Source organism: Chaetura pelagica, unplaced genomic scaffold, assembly GCF_000747805.2.
Source record: "Chaetura pelagica isolate M959 unplaced genomic scaffold, ChaPel_1.0 scaffold135, whole genome shotgun sequence".
Classification (NCBI taxonomy): domain Eukaryota; kingdom Metazoa; phylum Chordata; class Aves; order Apodiformes; family Apodidae; genus Chaetura; species Chaetura pelagica.
This window is the reverse complement of record NW_009953649.1, coordinates 5952748-5968008: the sequence shown is the minus strand read 5'-3', so window position 1 is coordinate 5968008 and position 15261 is coordinate 5952748. Positions and strand designations below refer to the sequence as shown.

Genomic DNA, 15261 nt, shown 5'->3' with positions numbered 1-15261 from the left:
CCCCAGGAAACATCTTAAAGTCATAACATGAACTGCTTTTATCGTCTTAGTAACAGATAAAAAGCAAAGCCATCCTTTGGTGTCATATATATTTTTATTAATCAAGGACATTTAAGATCTGTGTAGATAATGTAAAACAAAATATATTTGATATTTCTAGTGCTTGTAGGACCAACATAAAAATTCAGGACAAAGGTGTTATCTCTGTGTTGCTGATAACTGCAACATGAAAAAATTGTTTTGAGCTAATGTCTACATCTGCATGTTTCTACTGCAACAAGTAGTTTCAAACATATACTTGAAATTAATAAAAATAAATTACATGGCAAATGCAGTACAGAAGTCACTGCTAACTCTTCTGACATGACTCTTTCAACAAAACTCTGGAAGTGCATATATTCTCCATTACATTTCCATTGGCAATCGATAGAAAATGCTATTGTACTTTATTTGAATAACTGTTAATATAAGTATTCACAATTGTGCTGTGAAAACTATTTATCAGTATATTTTCAGGTTACAAACTAGTTAAATTGATACAGTATTTTCATCAAAATGTGAATTAACATTTTGATGTGTTGTCTTGCATTGTTAAGCATTTAACAAAATGAGTATGACAAAATTTTGTTTGGTAATGGAAATACTATAGTAAACCTGTTATATCAATTTGGTCTTCTTGTTCAAGCTGCTATTTCAAGTTTGCATTTCCCTGAATGTTAAATTAATGCTAACACTGCTTTGAGACAATATAAAAGAAACTTTGCAATTACATAGAATCTTGATGACAACTTAAGTAACATGCTAAGCAAATTTGCTAGCATCAACTCCAGGATGTCTCTAAACTGAAAAAAGAGGAAGGTGTGCAGACACTGGGAATCAAACATTGATACTGCAGCAGTTTACTTTTCCAGCCACTTTTTCTATTACCTTTTTAAGGTATTAACAGTTCCAGAATAATTCTTTAATTATGTCCTGCTTTGCTTAAAGTGTAATCTCAGTAATTTATAATATTATTTTAGTTAACCTTTAAAAATATGTCATTTATTTCTGAAAATTTAGATGCCAGCACTGTTGCAAAAGGATAGGGAATAATGCAAATATATAGGTAAATTTGTATATTCTTCTAACTAAAATTTCATTTATTCTGTTCAAACCTGCAGTGCCACAACAGCCTTATACTTGGTGCAATGCTTCCATTTCCTGTCTTTCTTTATATCTGGCTATGCTAAGCTGTTTCCATGTATTAAGTAATCAGAAAACTATATTCCTTTTTAGAGAAAAGAGGGGTTGCTGTTATGCCAAGTTAGCATGGTAACATAGCTTCTCCCAAATGTAAAAGCTGAAATCTTTTCATTCTGGCCACTTTCCTGTTAGACATGAATGTCAGAAAGCAATAGGAAAGGCTAGGGATATATATGTATACAAAGATGGTCTTGTGAAATGGGGACCTGAATCTCTTCAGCCTACAAGAATCAAATCTAGACCTTCCACTTATTAGCCAAAATCACTAAACATTAGTTTAGAGCTTATTAGTATAGAAAGCATCAATCATAGCAGTGGCACAGGGAGCAAGTTCTGACTTCATTCATTCAAAAAATATTGGTAACTCTTTATTCTTCAAAAAAACCTCTTCATTCTTTTGGTGTCAAGTGAATGAGGGTACCTCCCTGCATCTCCAAGCCAGAGATGATGGATCTTAGTTGATGTGATACTGTATTTGATTCAGATTTCCTAATGAACAGACACAAAAAGCACTTCCTCAGAACAGAAGTTTTTAAGGCACTTACCCTCAAAATGCTATATAGGCAGCTTAGGGACTAAGCTGCAGATTCTATATTCTTCTCTGGGGATCAAGAGCCTAAAATTTAGGATTGCATTCTACACTCATTATTTGGATCTACAAAGCCTCTTAATTATTGCAATGCCTAATCAAACAGCTGGTACCTGGTTCAAGAAGCAATGCAAAACACAGGGTTTTTGAAAGGAAAGTGTTATACAATCATAATCACAGAGTAAACCAGACTCAAGATAAGGACTTTATTCTTGACAAAGAGCCAATCAATTACATTTCTCTTGTGACTTGAGGAGGGAAAATAAATCCTAGTAACATATGATTACAATGACATTTTATATTTGGGAATAAGTCATGTTACGCCACACTAAATTAATAGGAAATATTTTAGTGAACTGTACTTCATGGCAGCTTCCCAAACACAAAAATCTATAGGAATCAGCATTAATCTTTTATAGGTTTGCATAAATCTCTATCAGGGTTATTCCAGTTATGCTAATCATAGAACTTTCAGTAGAATGGTAACTACAGTAGGAGAAAAATACTTATCAGTTTTTCTTTTTTTGCTTTTCTAGCATTACTAAACTTCATAATTATGTCCTGATTTATGGCATTTTCATTGACACAAGATGCATCTGTGTGTAAGATATGTAATTAGCCTTCAGGAAGTTTTCAAGAATATATTTGTCTGGATGACTACTATTTGAAGAAATGCTATACAATAGCAAGTTGAAATTAGATCTACAGAGTAAATAAAGTTCATTCTTTCTCATAGACAGTTAAATGAATAGCTTATTAACAATCATTACATTGAGGTAACAGAAATAGCAGAATTAACAGTGAATGGAATAACTCCCTTTTTTCTGACTGACCACCTAAGAATATTACAGGAAAAAACCTATTTGGACAGTCATGTTTTTAGCACCCTCAAAATCCCAAGTGTTCATTAAATGGGAAAAATGTTCATTTAACAATGCTTGTAAGCAGATTTATTCTGAATGGTTTAGAGACAGTGGAAAGGCAGAAAAACATTTCAGGTTTTTTAATTAATTATTATCATCATTATTATTATTTATCAAAGCAGTATAAACAGGTCAAGAGATTCAAAATAAGAGCCAGTTTTATTTCTCCATTCATGAGTAAGCCTGGTTGTTATTGTATACATTGTTAAGTTTTGTAACCTTTATAAATGAGGGCAGAAACTGAAAGGACATTGCTCAGATAAAAAACCCATCTCATTTACAGCTACATATGAACTAGTTTATTGCTTTTTCACATGACAGCTGATTTTGAAACCTTCCAATTATGGTCCATTCTAAGCAGTAGAAAGCAATCTAACATGAGGGTTCTTGTGATATTTTTTGATCTTACAACACTAGCTCAAGATATCAGATTTTTTTTTCTAATAAAAAATTATTCTGATATGCCTGCTAAGGTGAAAAAAATAAAAGCTGAAGTTAGAATCCTCAAAGTAAGTTGATCCAACATTGAAATAATTTACATTTGGAGGATAAAGATATAACTAATGAAAGATTAGTCAAGGTTCAGTTTTTCAAAAAGTAAGGTATCTTTGCTAAGAAGAAATGCTATTGCTTGTGCTCTGTTTCAGTTACCTCTATTTAGAATTAATATTTTAAGAGGCAGTTTATTTAATAATTTAGTTAGTAATTAAGTCAATAAAAATGTATGTAATAATTGTTAATAACTATTTTTAAGACCTCATAAGTATATATTTAAGAGAGTAATATATTTTTATTATATAAATTGCATATTTTGCATTATTTAAAAATATGCAATTACAAAACCATATAATTTATTTTGTAAGTGAAGATTTCAGCAACTGCTTTTTTCACTCAAGGTGTATTATAAATGTATGTAAAATAATTTTCAATTTACAGAGAAACAACAAAAGAAAAAAAACCCTGTTTATTGAATTAATAATTGCTATGGCCTCTTGATAGCTAGAAAAGAAGTAAACATCCACAAAACATCATGTGAACTACTTATGTGTATATATAAATACATATTTTCATATATATATATTTATTATTTTTTTTAAAGGCACTTTAAAACAATTAAATGTACTTCAGCCCTAAGAAACTTGGTAAGAAATCATACAACTGTATTTTAACCTTTAAGTTCCAAAAGAAGCATCAATAGCCTAGTTTTCCTATGTAGATAGCCCTTTGGAATGTCAGATAGTCCTTTAAGAGCAAGTTCAAACACTTCTACAGTGGCCATATAGAAAAACAAATTGTTCTAAGAACAGGGAGACTTCCAAACCAGAGTTTCCTACTGTTTTGTACTCTCCTTCATGGTACTTAGCACCATAATAATCCCAGCTCCTCTAACACACCTTATGACCTTGCTTTGTAAATTTGGATACTTGTTCAAATACCTGCCTGGTGCAATGGTTAATTCTCATATTGTGATTTTTCATGTAGTAGCATAATCTTCCCGTGGTTGGGCTGCAAATGTTACACAGCTTCAGCAAGTCCTTTTGGTTTTAAAAGAACTATTCAATATTTATGAAGGTCTCCCTTAAAAACACATCTTTTTTTCTTTTCTTTGGAAAAACATGAAGCAAAATTATCATTTCAATTAGACAGAAAAAGATGCCATAACAACTCATTTAATGGATACGTTGTGTACTACTCTGTCACTTAGAGTACATCTACGGGACTCTGAAGCACAGTTAGCATATAGCTAAAGTAGTCAGACAGAGATGAAGAAAATAATGAAATAGACTAGAGGAAGAAAGAATAACGAAACCTGAAAATACAGGCTAAATAAGACAGTATTAAGTAGTACAGAGGAAGACAGAAACCCCTCACATAATGAGCATATTAAACTACGTGGAGCTTTTAAAAATCTCCCACTAGTTAATCACCAATATTTACATGGTAATATTTTCTAGATACCTAATCAAAGACTGTCACCCTATTGAGTTACACATGATACAAACCCAAAGTGAAAAATATGGTCCAACAATTGAACACAAACCCCCAACATCATGGTAATTCAGAAAGTCTGTATTAGGCTTTGGACCCACCAGGCTCCTTCAACTGCCAGAGAAGTGAATGAGACAATTCAGCAATTCAAAAAAATTAAGTGCTGGGATACAAACCTCTTACAGGATGTGGAATACAACGATGTATGTATATTTACATTCCTCTTTGGAGTTCAGTTACTTGAATCAAGATTATAAAAGTGATACATCTGCATACTGAAAATGCAGGCCATGAAATTCTCTTCTGAAGACTAAAGCCTGCTTTCAGTAAGGTTTGCTTAAGTAATATTTACATAATTTGCATACTTCTTTAGGAGTTAGAATACAAGATAAGGTTTCCAGTTTGCAAAATTTCAAGTCTACAACTTTCACTTTCCAGCAGCACTGCCTGATAATCCCAACTGTAAAGAGGTCTTTGTCCAGTAGGCCACACAAGAGTTAAGAACACAAGAATTAAGGCTTTAGAAGAACTACTAACACAAGGGAGTCAACCTCCAGTCTACAGAGAAGGACATTCAGTTAGGAGTCAGCTGGTGTGCATTTAGCCTCTCTGAAGCATAAACTCTAACCTGTGACTTCACACACATCTCAGCTGAAGCTCTTTTCAAAGAAACTGTTTTGGCATCAGAACAAAAACTTTTATTTGTATTTTACAAGCTGAGAAGTGATTGCTTAGCCATACAGGTGGCTAAACTTTGTTAAATACACTATAAGCAAGCTTTTGTGTTATCCATGTTAAAAGAGTATTGAGTTAAAACTAGTAAAATTTAATAATATTTAACATCACAAAAGCACAAGAGCTCATAGTGTTCCACTTCCTAGAAACAAGAGAACAAATACGATAAAATAAGGGGAAAAAATCACCTAAAGAACAACTGAAGGAATATCAAACAGCAAAAAAAAATATCTAGATTTCACTGATTTATTAGTGGCTATTTAGGAATTACAACTGCAAATGTATTTTCATATGGGACCCCAACACACTCTTTGTTATTACTATATAATGAAACATTGTACAACAGAGGAATTGCTCTGTTGCTATTACAGGGCCATTTGTTTTCTCACCTAAGCTGAAAAAAGTTCAGTTCTGCCTGGTGACAGGGAAAAGGAAAACTGACAATACAAACAGGAACAACCCAGTTAAAACCCAGTAATTTCCTTGACAAAAATTGTGTCTAAAGATTTGAACGTTGTATATCAGTGGCAGGCACAGTATTGTTAACACACAGTTAAAATTTCTGTTACAAAGGTTCCTTTGTCAGGCAACAGTATGAGTTTGTGAAAACTCACACAAAATAAGTAACTCACTGATTTCCACTGATACAACTGAACTTGTTCTCACGTTTTTTAAAGTGCTGGACTTCATACCATTTTAGTGCACTACTTGTATTCTTCATATTGGATAAGACTGTTGGGTGATTAAAAGCTTTGAGACACAGTCAAATAAAACAGTAAAACTTGATTGTTGTCCTGAATAATATTGTAATACATATTAAATATGTCCAAAGACATACTAGAAGCTAATAAAACATTCATGTCTTAAACAGGCTTTAGTAGAAGTCTGAAGTATGCTACAACATTATTTTTGCGCATCTTTAAATATAGTATTTCTACTTATAGGTATATAAATATATATAGGTATGAACAGCAAAGTTCTAATGGTATTACATTGGCTAAGCATTAGCATAATTTACAGATATAATGGACTCTCTGACACCACCATTACCTTTGTGTTGTATTTACTTCCTAAAAACCACTTATATTCTAGCTCAACTTGAAGGTACACATTTCATGCAGAAATTGCTTTCTGAACTTGACTTATGTTATATATATATATAGGCATATTATAGATGGTTATATTACGCAGGAGATCAAATAAAGTTGTATTAATTGTTCCTCTGACCTAAACAATTAATCTAAAACCTGACAAAAGAAATGAAGGGCACAGAAACTAGACGGGTGTGAGATGAATAAGTAAAACACTGTAATAGAAGCTAGTACACATACACTTCCTGTGAATTATTTTTTTTTCAGTCATACCCTACAAAGCTGCAATTAAAAGCATAATGAGTTCATTCTTTTCAGGTAGTTTTTTTTTTGTTTGTTTGGTTTGGGGTTTTATTGGTGTTTTTGTTTTGTTTTGTTTTGTTTCCAGTTAAAACTATTACCTAGAGTTTTCTAAAAGGTCTGGGGAGAAGGGTTACAACTAAAAGGTTTATATTCATGAGGAACCACCTTCCCCCCAAAAAACACCTGTTGAACATAATTACAAGAGAAATCCACTGACATCTGTAAAGAATGCCAGGGAAAAAGTGAGCATGGAGCAGTAGGTGAGAGTGTAGAAAGAGAAAGGTCAGCAGACCTGCTTTAGGAAGTAAGAATGTATATTTTAAACTTCTATGGAAAAAAATAATTCTGACTGCCAATGCCAGTAATGTAGGCATGTGTGTTTGCCTAAATAGTTTTAGATAAAATATATTCAACACAGAACACCAGTCTCAAGTGACATCATTAGCAATATGATAATAGCAAAAGCCAAGGCATAATTTATTTTTTTCTCTAGATTTAAATGTGGATCACTATTCTTTTCTAAATTAAAATACAATCAATGGTTAGTCTTGAAACACAAAACATGGATCATAAAGTATCTTCCCCAATTTTATGCAACAAGACTTATAACGAAAGGAAAGCTTTTGGATTTTTTTTAACACCTCTAAAATATTATTATAAAAAGGGAGCTGCACTGGCTGCACTCGGGGGTGCCCACAGGAGTGGGAGCCTACATGGGGGTGTGCACCAGATCAGCATGTGTGGTCTTGCATGAGCCCTTGCATGCTCCAAGCCTTGCACAGGTCCTTGCCCCCTCACTCCCTTACAGGGGTGCTCCTTGCACAAATGTCACATGGAAATAACAGAAAACCTATCTGAAGACCTATTGAAAAATGAAAGATCTGCTAAGCTTTAGAAGACTTAATACCTGAAGATATTTCCACAAACCCATGGGCAAGTCCAAACAACTTATGCAGAAGTAGTTAATGCTTTAATATAATAATAATAAAAAGATAAACAGTGAGACACACCTTAATGTGGCAAAACTATTGGATGTCTTAAGTGCACAAGACGGACAAAAAATACTGTACCCTTAGATTTGGATTTACATCAGTTTTGTATAGAATACTATGTGTTGCCTACCAGCACACACTCACACACACAAAGCATCAGTGATATAGTTATGCCTAATAGGAATCAAACCAGAAGTTTAAAGACCTATTCTTCCTCCAAATGATTGCTACACAGGAACTCAACAGTATGCCATGCTTGCTACAAGGCATTAAAAAGCTTTAATTCCACACGCATTTCTACAGTGTATTTTATAATATGTTCTAACTTTGTCACAGATTGTGTAAAACTTCTGTACTTAATGCACTATATAATTGTTTGCTCTAGCCAAGTGATAAAAAGTCTTCCATCACAAATAGAAACCACAAACAAACAAACCAATAGATGAAACAAAGCAAGAACAACAACAAAAACTAAACTAAACCAAACCCAAAACGTAATCTGAGCCTGAAAAGGCTAATGTAATTAGTTTTCAAGTAAGTGAAAATATGCTATCTACAAACTTTTGTTCCCAAACCGAAAACAAAACTGTATTCACTCTTGCTATCAATATCTTGACATCATCCCTCACAAAAACATGGAGTAGTTTTTTTTAAAAAATAATAATTCTGCTTTCACATAAAAGCATGCAAACTGTTAAACAGAGGGCATAGCCTCAAGCTGCTGCAGGGGAGGTTTAGGTTGGATATTAGGAACTACTTCCTCAAAGAGAGGGTGATTAGACATTGGAATGGACTTCCCAGGGAAGTTGTGGAGGCATCATCCCTGGATGTGTTCAAGGAAAGGCTGGATATGGCACTTAGTGCCATGATCTAGTCAATGTGGTGGTGTTGGTCATAGGCTAGATGTGATGATCTTAAAGGTCTTTTCCAGCCTTGGTGATTCTGTGATAAAACTTAACTAATACCAAAAGCTAAATCATATTTACTAACTTATTATAATCCAGGTTTGTTTTATTATCTAATCAGAATCCTGTTTTGTCAAGAGACCTGAATGAGGTTCTATTGAAGGTCCGTTTGACTGTAGAATTACACTGCTCCCAGAAGCAATCCCTTTTCTTTTATGAATCCACTCTATTTACAGCCATTAGAGACCAAAATTTGCAACTATAAAATTTGTAATGTACCCAACAGAGTTGGAGTATAACAATTAAACACAAAACTTCCATAATGCAGCTTTCAACACAATGTGACTGCATGCTAGACCTTTACAACTTCATCATATCTGACATGTATTTTACCTAAGAAAGGCAGTTATCAGAGAGCAGTAAATTATGTAACCATGCTATCAAAATGAAAAGCTATGACAAACTGCTTATATGAAGTCAAGTATATCTAGAAATCAACAGCTGCCTGGATGAATCACTCAGTCTTTCACAGCATTTTTTTACCTCATTGTCTAGAAATGTTATCAAAGTACCAATGGTATTGTTTGCTACTATGTTGCCTTTGCAGTAACTATGATTTCAGAATGGTCAAGAAAACTTCATGAAAAAAACCCTCCTTCATGATCCCTTCAAAGCCTTACTAGACTGTTTCAGTTAAACATAGACCAGGCATGTATATTAGCTGGAACTATCAGATTGGAAAACAAATAAAACTTCAATTTCCCTGATAGAGGCTCCAGCCCTCTCTGCCTGCAACAAAGCAAACATTGGCTTCAGCACAACAGTGCATAACTTTGAGGAGGTAAGCCATAGCAAAAATCACATTGGGTCAGTGATCACACAGGTCCCCACTTTGAGGAGTGACATTTAGTTCCTCTCCTATCTCCCCAGTGTTCTCCCACTACTTTCTCTAGCGCAAATGTCACTCTGCTACCTCTCCTATCTTCTTCACCCACTTAAAGCTTCCAGTGTCATTTAAGTCATAGCAGTGACAAGTGGACTGTGAGACCAGAAGCTGACAGCTACAGACATGGCCTGCTGTTTCAAGTCCTTGCAGTGTTCACTGTGAACTTGGCAGCAGTACTCACTGCATACTTGTTGGAGTGGACTGAAGCAATTAGCTGCAGTGGGGATCTCAGCTGATAAGCACGTGTTGCTGCTACGCAAACACTGATGCAAGCTCACTCAATTGTATTTATAAAGTCAACCTTAGATATACGATGTAGTTCACTATTACAACCAGCACAACCTGATGTTACACAGGTTTTTCTGAGGGTCAGACGGGAGGCTAGCTTATCAGAGAAAGAAAGAATCTTCTCAGTTGTAGTATTTGTTACTCCCTTCACATCACATCACCAGAAAAGCAGAAAAGCTATTAAAGCAAAAACTCTTAAACACCTTTGCCTTTTCTTCCTCCATTTTGAGAGTCACAGAATCACAGAATAGTCACGATTGGAAAAGACCTCTGAAATCACCAAGTCCAACCATCAACCCAAACAAACACAAACACCTACACACACTCCACCAAAAAACACCCACATAAAACTCCACAACCTCAGTCACTAGAGCATGCCCTGAAGTCCCACATTTACATGTTTCTTCAATACCTCCAGGGATGGTGACTCAACCACCTGCCTGGGCAGCCTGTTCCCGTGCCTGACCGCTCTTTCAGTATTGAAATTCTTCCTAATATCCAACCTAAACCTCCCCTGCTGCATCTTCAGCCATTTCCTCTGGTCCTGTCACTAACTACTTGGGAGAAGAGGCCAACACCCACCTCCCTACAACCTCCTTTCTGGTAGTTGTAGAGGGCCATGAGGTCTTCCCTCAGCCTCCTCTTCTCCAAACTAAACAACCTCAGCTTCCTCAGCTGCTCCTTGTATGACTTGTTCTCTAGTCCCTTCACCAGGTTGACAGCTCTCCTCTGGACAATCTTCAGCACCTCAATGTCCTTCCTCTAATGAGGGGCCCAGAACGTAACATCATATTTGAGATGCAGCCTCAATAGTGCTGAGTACAGGGGCATAATCACTTCCCTACTCCTGCTGACCACAATATTCCTGACACAAGTCAGGATGCTACTGGCCTTCTTGGCCACCTGGGCACACTGCTAGTTAATCATTAATTTGTCTGACCTTAGTAGTAGCAGGGCCATGGAGTGGCCACAAACCACAAACTATCCTCTTATGGAAGAAGAAGAATCATGGGAAAATTCAGGTTGAAAAGGACTTCAGGAAAGCTCCAGTTCAGCCTCCTCCAAGCTGGATTATATCTGAGATTAGGTTACGTTACTCAGGGCTTTTTCCATTTGGGTCTTGAAAACCTCCAAGGGAAACCTGATGCACTCACTGCTTGCCTATCCTCACAATGAAAAAACTTTTCACCACCCTGAACACCTCATTTAAATTCACATCTTCCATCCTCCCATCATTCACTTGAGTGAACAGACTGGCTCTGTCTTCCTGACAGCTTTCTCGTACCTATTGTGCCATTAAGTCTGTTAGGACCTAATGCCATTAGGTACCCTGGTAGCTTTCTCTTCTCCAGGCTGAAAAAAATACAGTTCATTCAGTGTCAGGTGTTCAGAACCTGTCTCAATGGCTCCTCAGTGAACTTACTCCAGGTATCTTATAGCATCCCCACTCAACTAACAAGGAGAAAACAAAGATAAAGGCTGAAGCCCACGTAGAGGACAGGATTTTTCTTAGCTGGAATAAATGATACCAGGTAGAAAGACACAGTAACAGCACTTTTAAAGGACATGTGGAAACTGTGACCTTTTTCATTTTAGTAACCTTGTAACTTGCTGGTTAAGAATCATTTCGAAGTTGGGAGATAGACTGAAATTCCATTTCTACAGTTGCTTTAAATAATAAAATGAATCCTCTTCTTGAAAAAGTGAATTAACCACTACTTTATTCCAGAAAAGCAGGACTCCAACACTTTATTCTCTCACATACAGTTGCAGATAATAGCAAAGATAACCACTTGGAGAGGATCAGAAGTGAACAGAGGTATCCTCCTGCTGCCTACATTCTTGTACAGACACTTTACTACTTGATAGCCTGAATATTAATTTTTAATAATATTCGTAATTCTAACCATCCAGTATATGTGAATTATGAGCACATAAGATGGCATTCTTGATTCCACTTGGAGGACAAAATAATTAAAATGTAAATGTCACAGTACTTAGATTGTTAATGTAGAAGACCTTTATTGGATTTTACTCTTAATCTAAAAGTCTATATCAATTTACAGTTCTGGAATAATAGAAAACAACACTTTCTTAGTTCAGAATTATTATTTTTTTTTTAGATTATTTATTAGGTATTGTATTTCAATAACTGAATTTTCTATTTAGCCAGAGCTGAGAAATGTCTTGAATATTGTATGTACTTAATTTCTGTACTAACTACTGGTGATGAAAGCCAACTCAGAAAGAAAACTTTATCTAGCAACTTTCCTGAAAAAATGGCTTAGTAAAACTCTCTGCGCACATGCAGCAACAAAAAATTCTGGAACCTTTACTGCAATGTTTACAGTCATATATGCATAATGGTAATCTGCTAGACTCAATGCTAAGAGCTTAAGAGTCACCACATGCTTACATCAAAGGCTATTAATCTGTACGTAGTTATTTGACCTGGGATATGCTGAATCTTTGCTGACAACACTGTGCCTTGTCATGCTGTTAACAAAAAGAATTACCATGTCTGAACTGTGTTTGCCTGCTGTGCTTTCATCCCTCCAGTCAGTTCCTAAGCCTTTCATGAGAACTTCATCAATGATGTCAACTTCTGACAAGTGAGCACTTAATGAATTGGAAGCTCCCTTTAACCAGTTGTTGGAAAAGAGAAAAGGGACACCCAGTACTTCAGAGACAGAGTGGCAGGGAGATACTCCTTACTCTAGCCTATTTTTTTGCACACTGGTCCCTGGGAAATTATTCCAGTGGCTGCCTGTTCTCACCCGGAGCTTTTGCAAAATACAGACCTAGCACTATCAATTTTCCAGGACCTCTAATATTTTCACTACTTCCTACCCAGTCATGAGCAGAACCTGTGGAGCAGATAAGAACACTGCTAACCCCTACCTCTGGCTGGGTGTAGAGGAGGCAGGCAAGGGGGGGCAGGCAGATAAGGCAGTAATTGAACAGGTTGCCCGGAGAAGTCAGGGAATGCTGGAAGGTTTCACGTTTTAGCTAGGGAAACCCATGACTGACCCAATCTAATGCTAGTGACAGGCATACTTCAAATGGGAAGTTGGGTTACATCATCTCCAGAGGTCCGTGCCAAAAAAATCTATAGTACAATTAGTAGCTCCAAAGGCAGATGATTTACCTGTTTGCTCTTGCCTAATGACAGTACCATATGATTTAACATTCTGTGAATTAGGACATAAAAGTTAAAACTCCCTGAATATTTAAAAAGAACACTTAAATTATGATGAAAAATCATAGCTAGTTATGTTCACAAGTCAAAACTCCTTTTTTAAAATTAAATACATATTTCCCAAACTCCACTGAAACTGCTGATTCTTTTAGACAAAATCAAGCATCTTTTACATATCAAGGTGTAATCAAATATGTGCAAATATCCATGACTTGAATTTTGACCAGAGAAGAGGAAACGTTGTCACGAGCCAACGTCGTCACAGGGGCTACCTGTTGTCATGTGCTTTCATGCCTTCCCTCCCCAGTTTGGAGGGCTTTGTGAAGGAGACCAAGGGCACACGTGGCATTCCCCTCTCACAGAGGAACGGCTGCTGTGGGACCGTATTTTAGAGCAGAGGTTAGAATACCACCCTCACCACACCTACAAACTGTTACTGAGACCAAGATTTACTTTACGAATTAACCGGTTTATTAAAGAACAGTTACACTAAGGGATGAGGTTTAGGAAAAATGTAAAAATGGCAATAGCTACCAGGGATATATGCAACAGGACTGTTTCCCACACATGTTTAAAAATCAATCCTTAAACTAGCTGAAGTGTTACACTGTATTCCACATATCTCTAGAATTAAAAACAAACAAGGGGGGTTTGGGGTGTTTTTGCCTGGTATTCTTCCAGAAGTGAATACTAAGATGAAACATGGTTTAGTTTTACTAATAAGGAGAAAGTCTCTAGTGTACATAAATTTCTACTCCTAACTTGTTTAAAGATCCTGCTACAGAAAACAAGTCTGGAAAAAACTGCTACTGGAAGACTGTTTCAGCAAAACAAGGGAAATAACATATTACATAACTACCGTCAGAAGAACATACACAATTTAAAAACACCCTAAGAACAGAACACTTTTCTTTGGACACTTGAATTGTGTACAAATAAAGAAAAAGAAGCTTCTTCTTATTCCTGAAATCTAAAAAAAGTAGTCAAATAAAACAGTACAAATGAATTTGAAAGGCCTTTATCCTAGTTTTTTCACACACAGGCTTCTAAATTAATTATAAATTGGTTCCATTTACTGAAAGTGAAGCTTGCTGGATCAAATCCTGTGTCTTTGACCTATGAGATGTAGAACTAATGTTGATTTCCAGTTTAGTAGTCTCTTGTACCATGTGGAAGCTTTTTACTATTTTTCAAGCTTACTTAAAAAAAAAATAAATCATGCCTTTTCCAGATCTTTGCCACTGTATGTGACAGTCACATAAAATTTATACCACACCGTGCCAGTATATGAAAACACTCCCAAGTAATCCTGCAATATCATTTGGCAGCATTTAGCTAAACACAAGGTAGTAAGGCTCGTGAGCAATTCTATAAACTGACAGTTTAATAGAACATGCATTGCCAGTACAAAACAATACAGAAAAATTGTGGCATCAAAGCAACGTTTCTGGACGCAAAGCACTGCAATTTCCACGGGCACAGGCAGGTACCTCATGATAATACCTCCGTAAAGCCTGAGTGTGAATGCAGCAAACTCCAGATAAAGTTTTAGCAACTCCCACGTTTTCCTGACGTGCTTTATCCCCAGCTCTAACTCACTATATTTCCTGCACATGTGAGATTAAAGTTAATTTACAACACCTGTATACTCGCAGCAAACATACCACAGAGTTTTTCATCATCGCTTTCACAGTGAATCCGTCAGAGACATGCTGCTTGTTTTTCTTCTCGTGCCCCGCTGGCTCCTGCTGCGGGGGGCACGCGTCCTCTGCCGGCTTTGAGGGGCTTGACCCCGCTTTCTCCATGGTTCTCTCCCCACCAGCGCCCGCCACGGACAAGAAGCAAAATATAGACTGGAAACAAACAGACAAACATCAACGCTACGCCCCAGCAAGTTGGAAAACACAGCAGGTCTACCTGGTCTCCCTCTGCCGCCCTCCCAGCCACCGACACCCTCACACCCCCCTTCCCGCGCTTTCCCTGCCCCTGACAGACGTCTCCGCTTGCGCTTCTCCCCTCGCGCCCCCCCAGCCCCCGCTGCGACCCTGCCCTTCGCCCT

The 15261-nt window shown here is 36.6% G+C and overlaps 1 protein-coding gene across 1 annotated transcript in view; it reads right to left on the bottom strand.

The window, feature by feature from the left end:
• Positions 1 to 15007, bottom strand: part of PACRG (PARK2 co-regulated) — a 205874-nt gene extending 190867 nt beyond the window's left edge. Inside the window, exon 1 of the mRNA XM_009999994.1 lies at positions 14867 to 15007. Within this exon, the coding sequence (XP_009998296.1) occupies positions 14867 to 15007 (141 nt within the window). The remainder of the gene's footprint in view (positions 1 to 14866) is intronic.
• Positions 15008 to 15261: the final 254 nt, after the last annotated feature.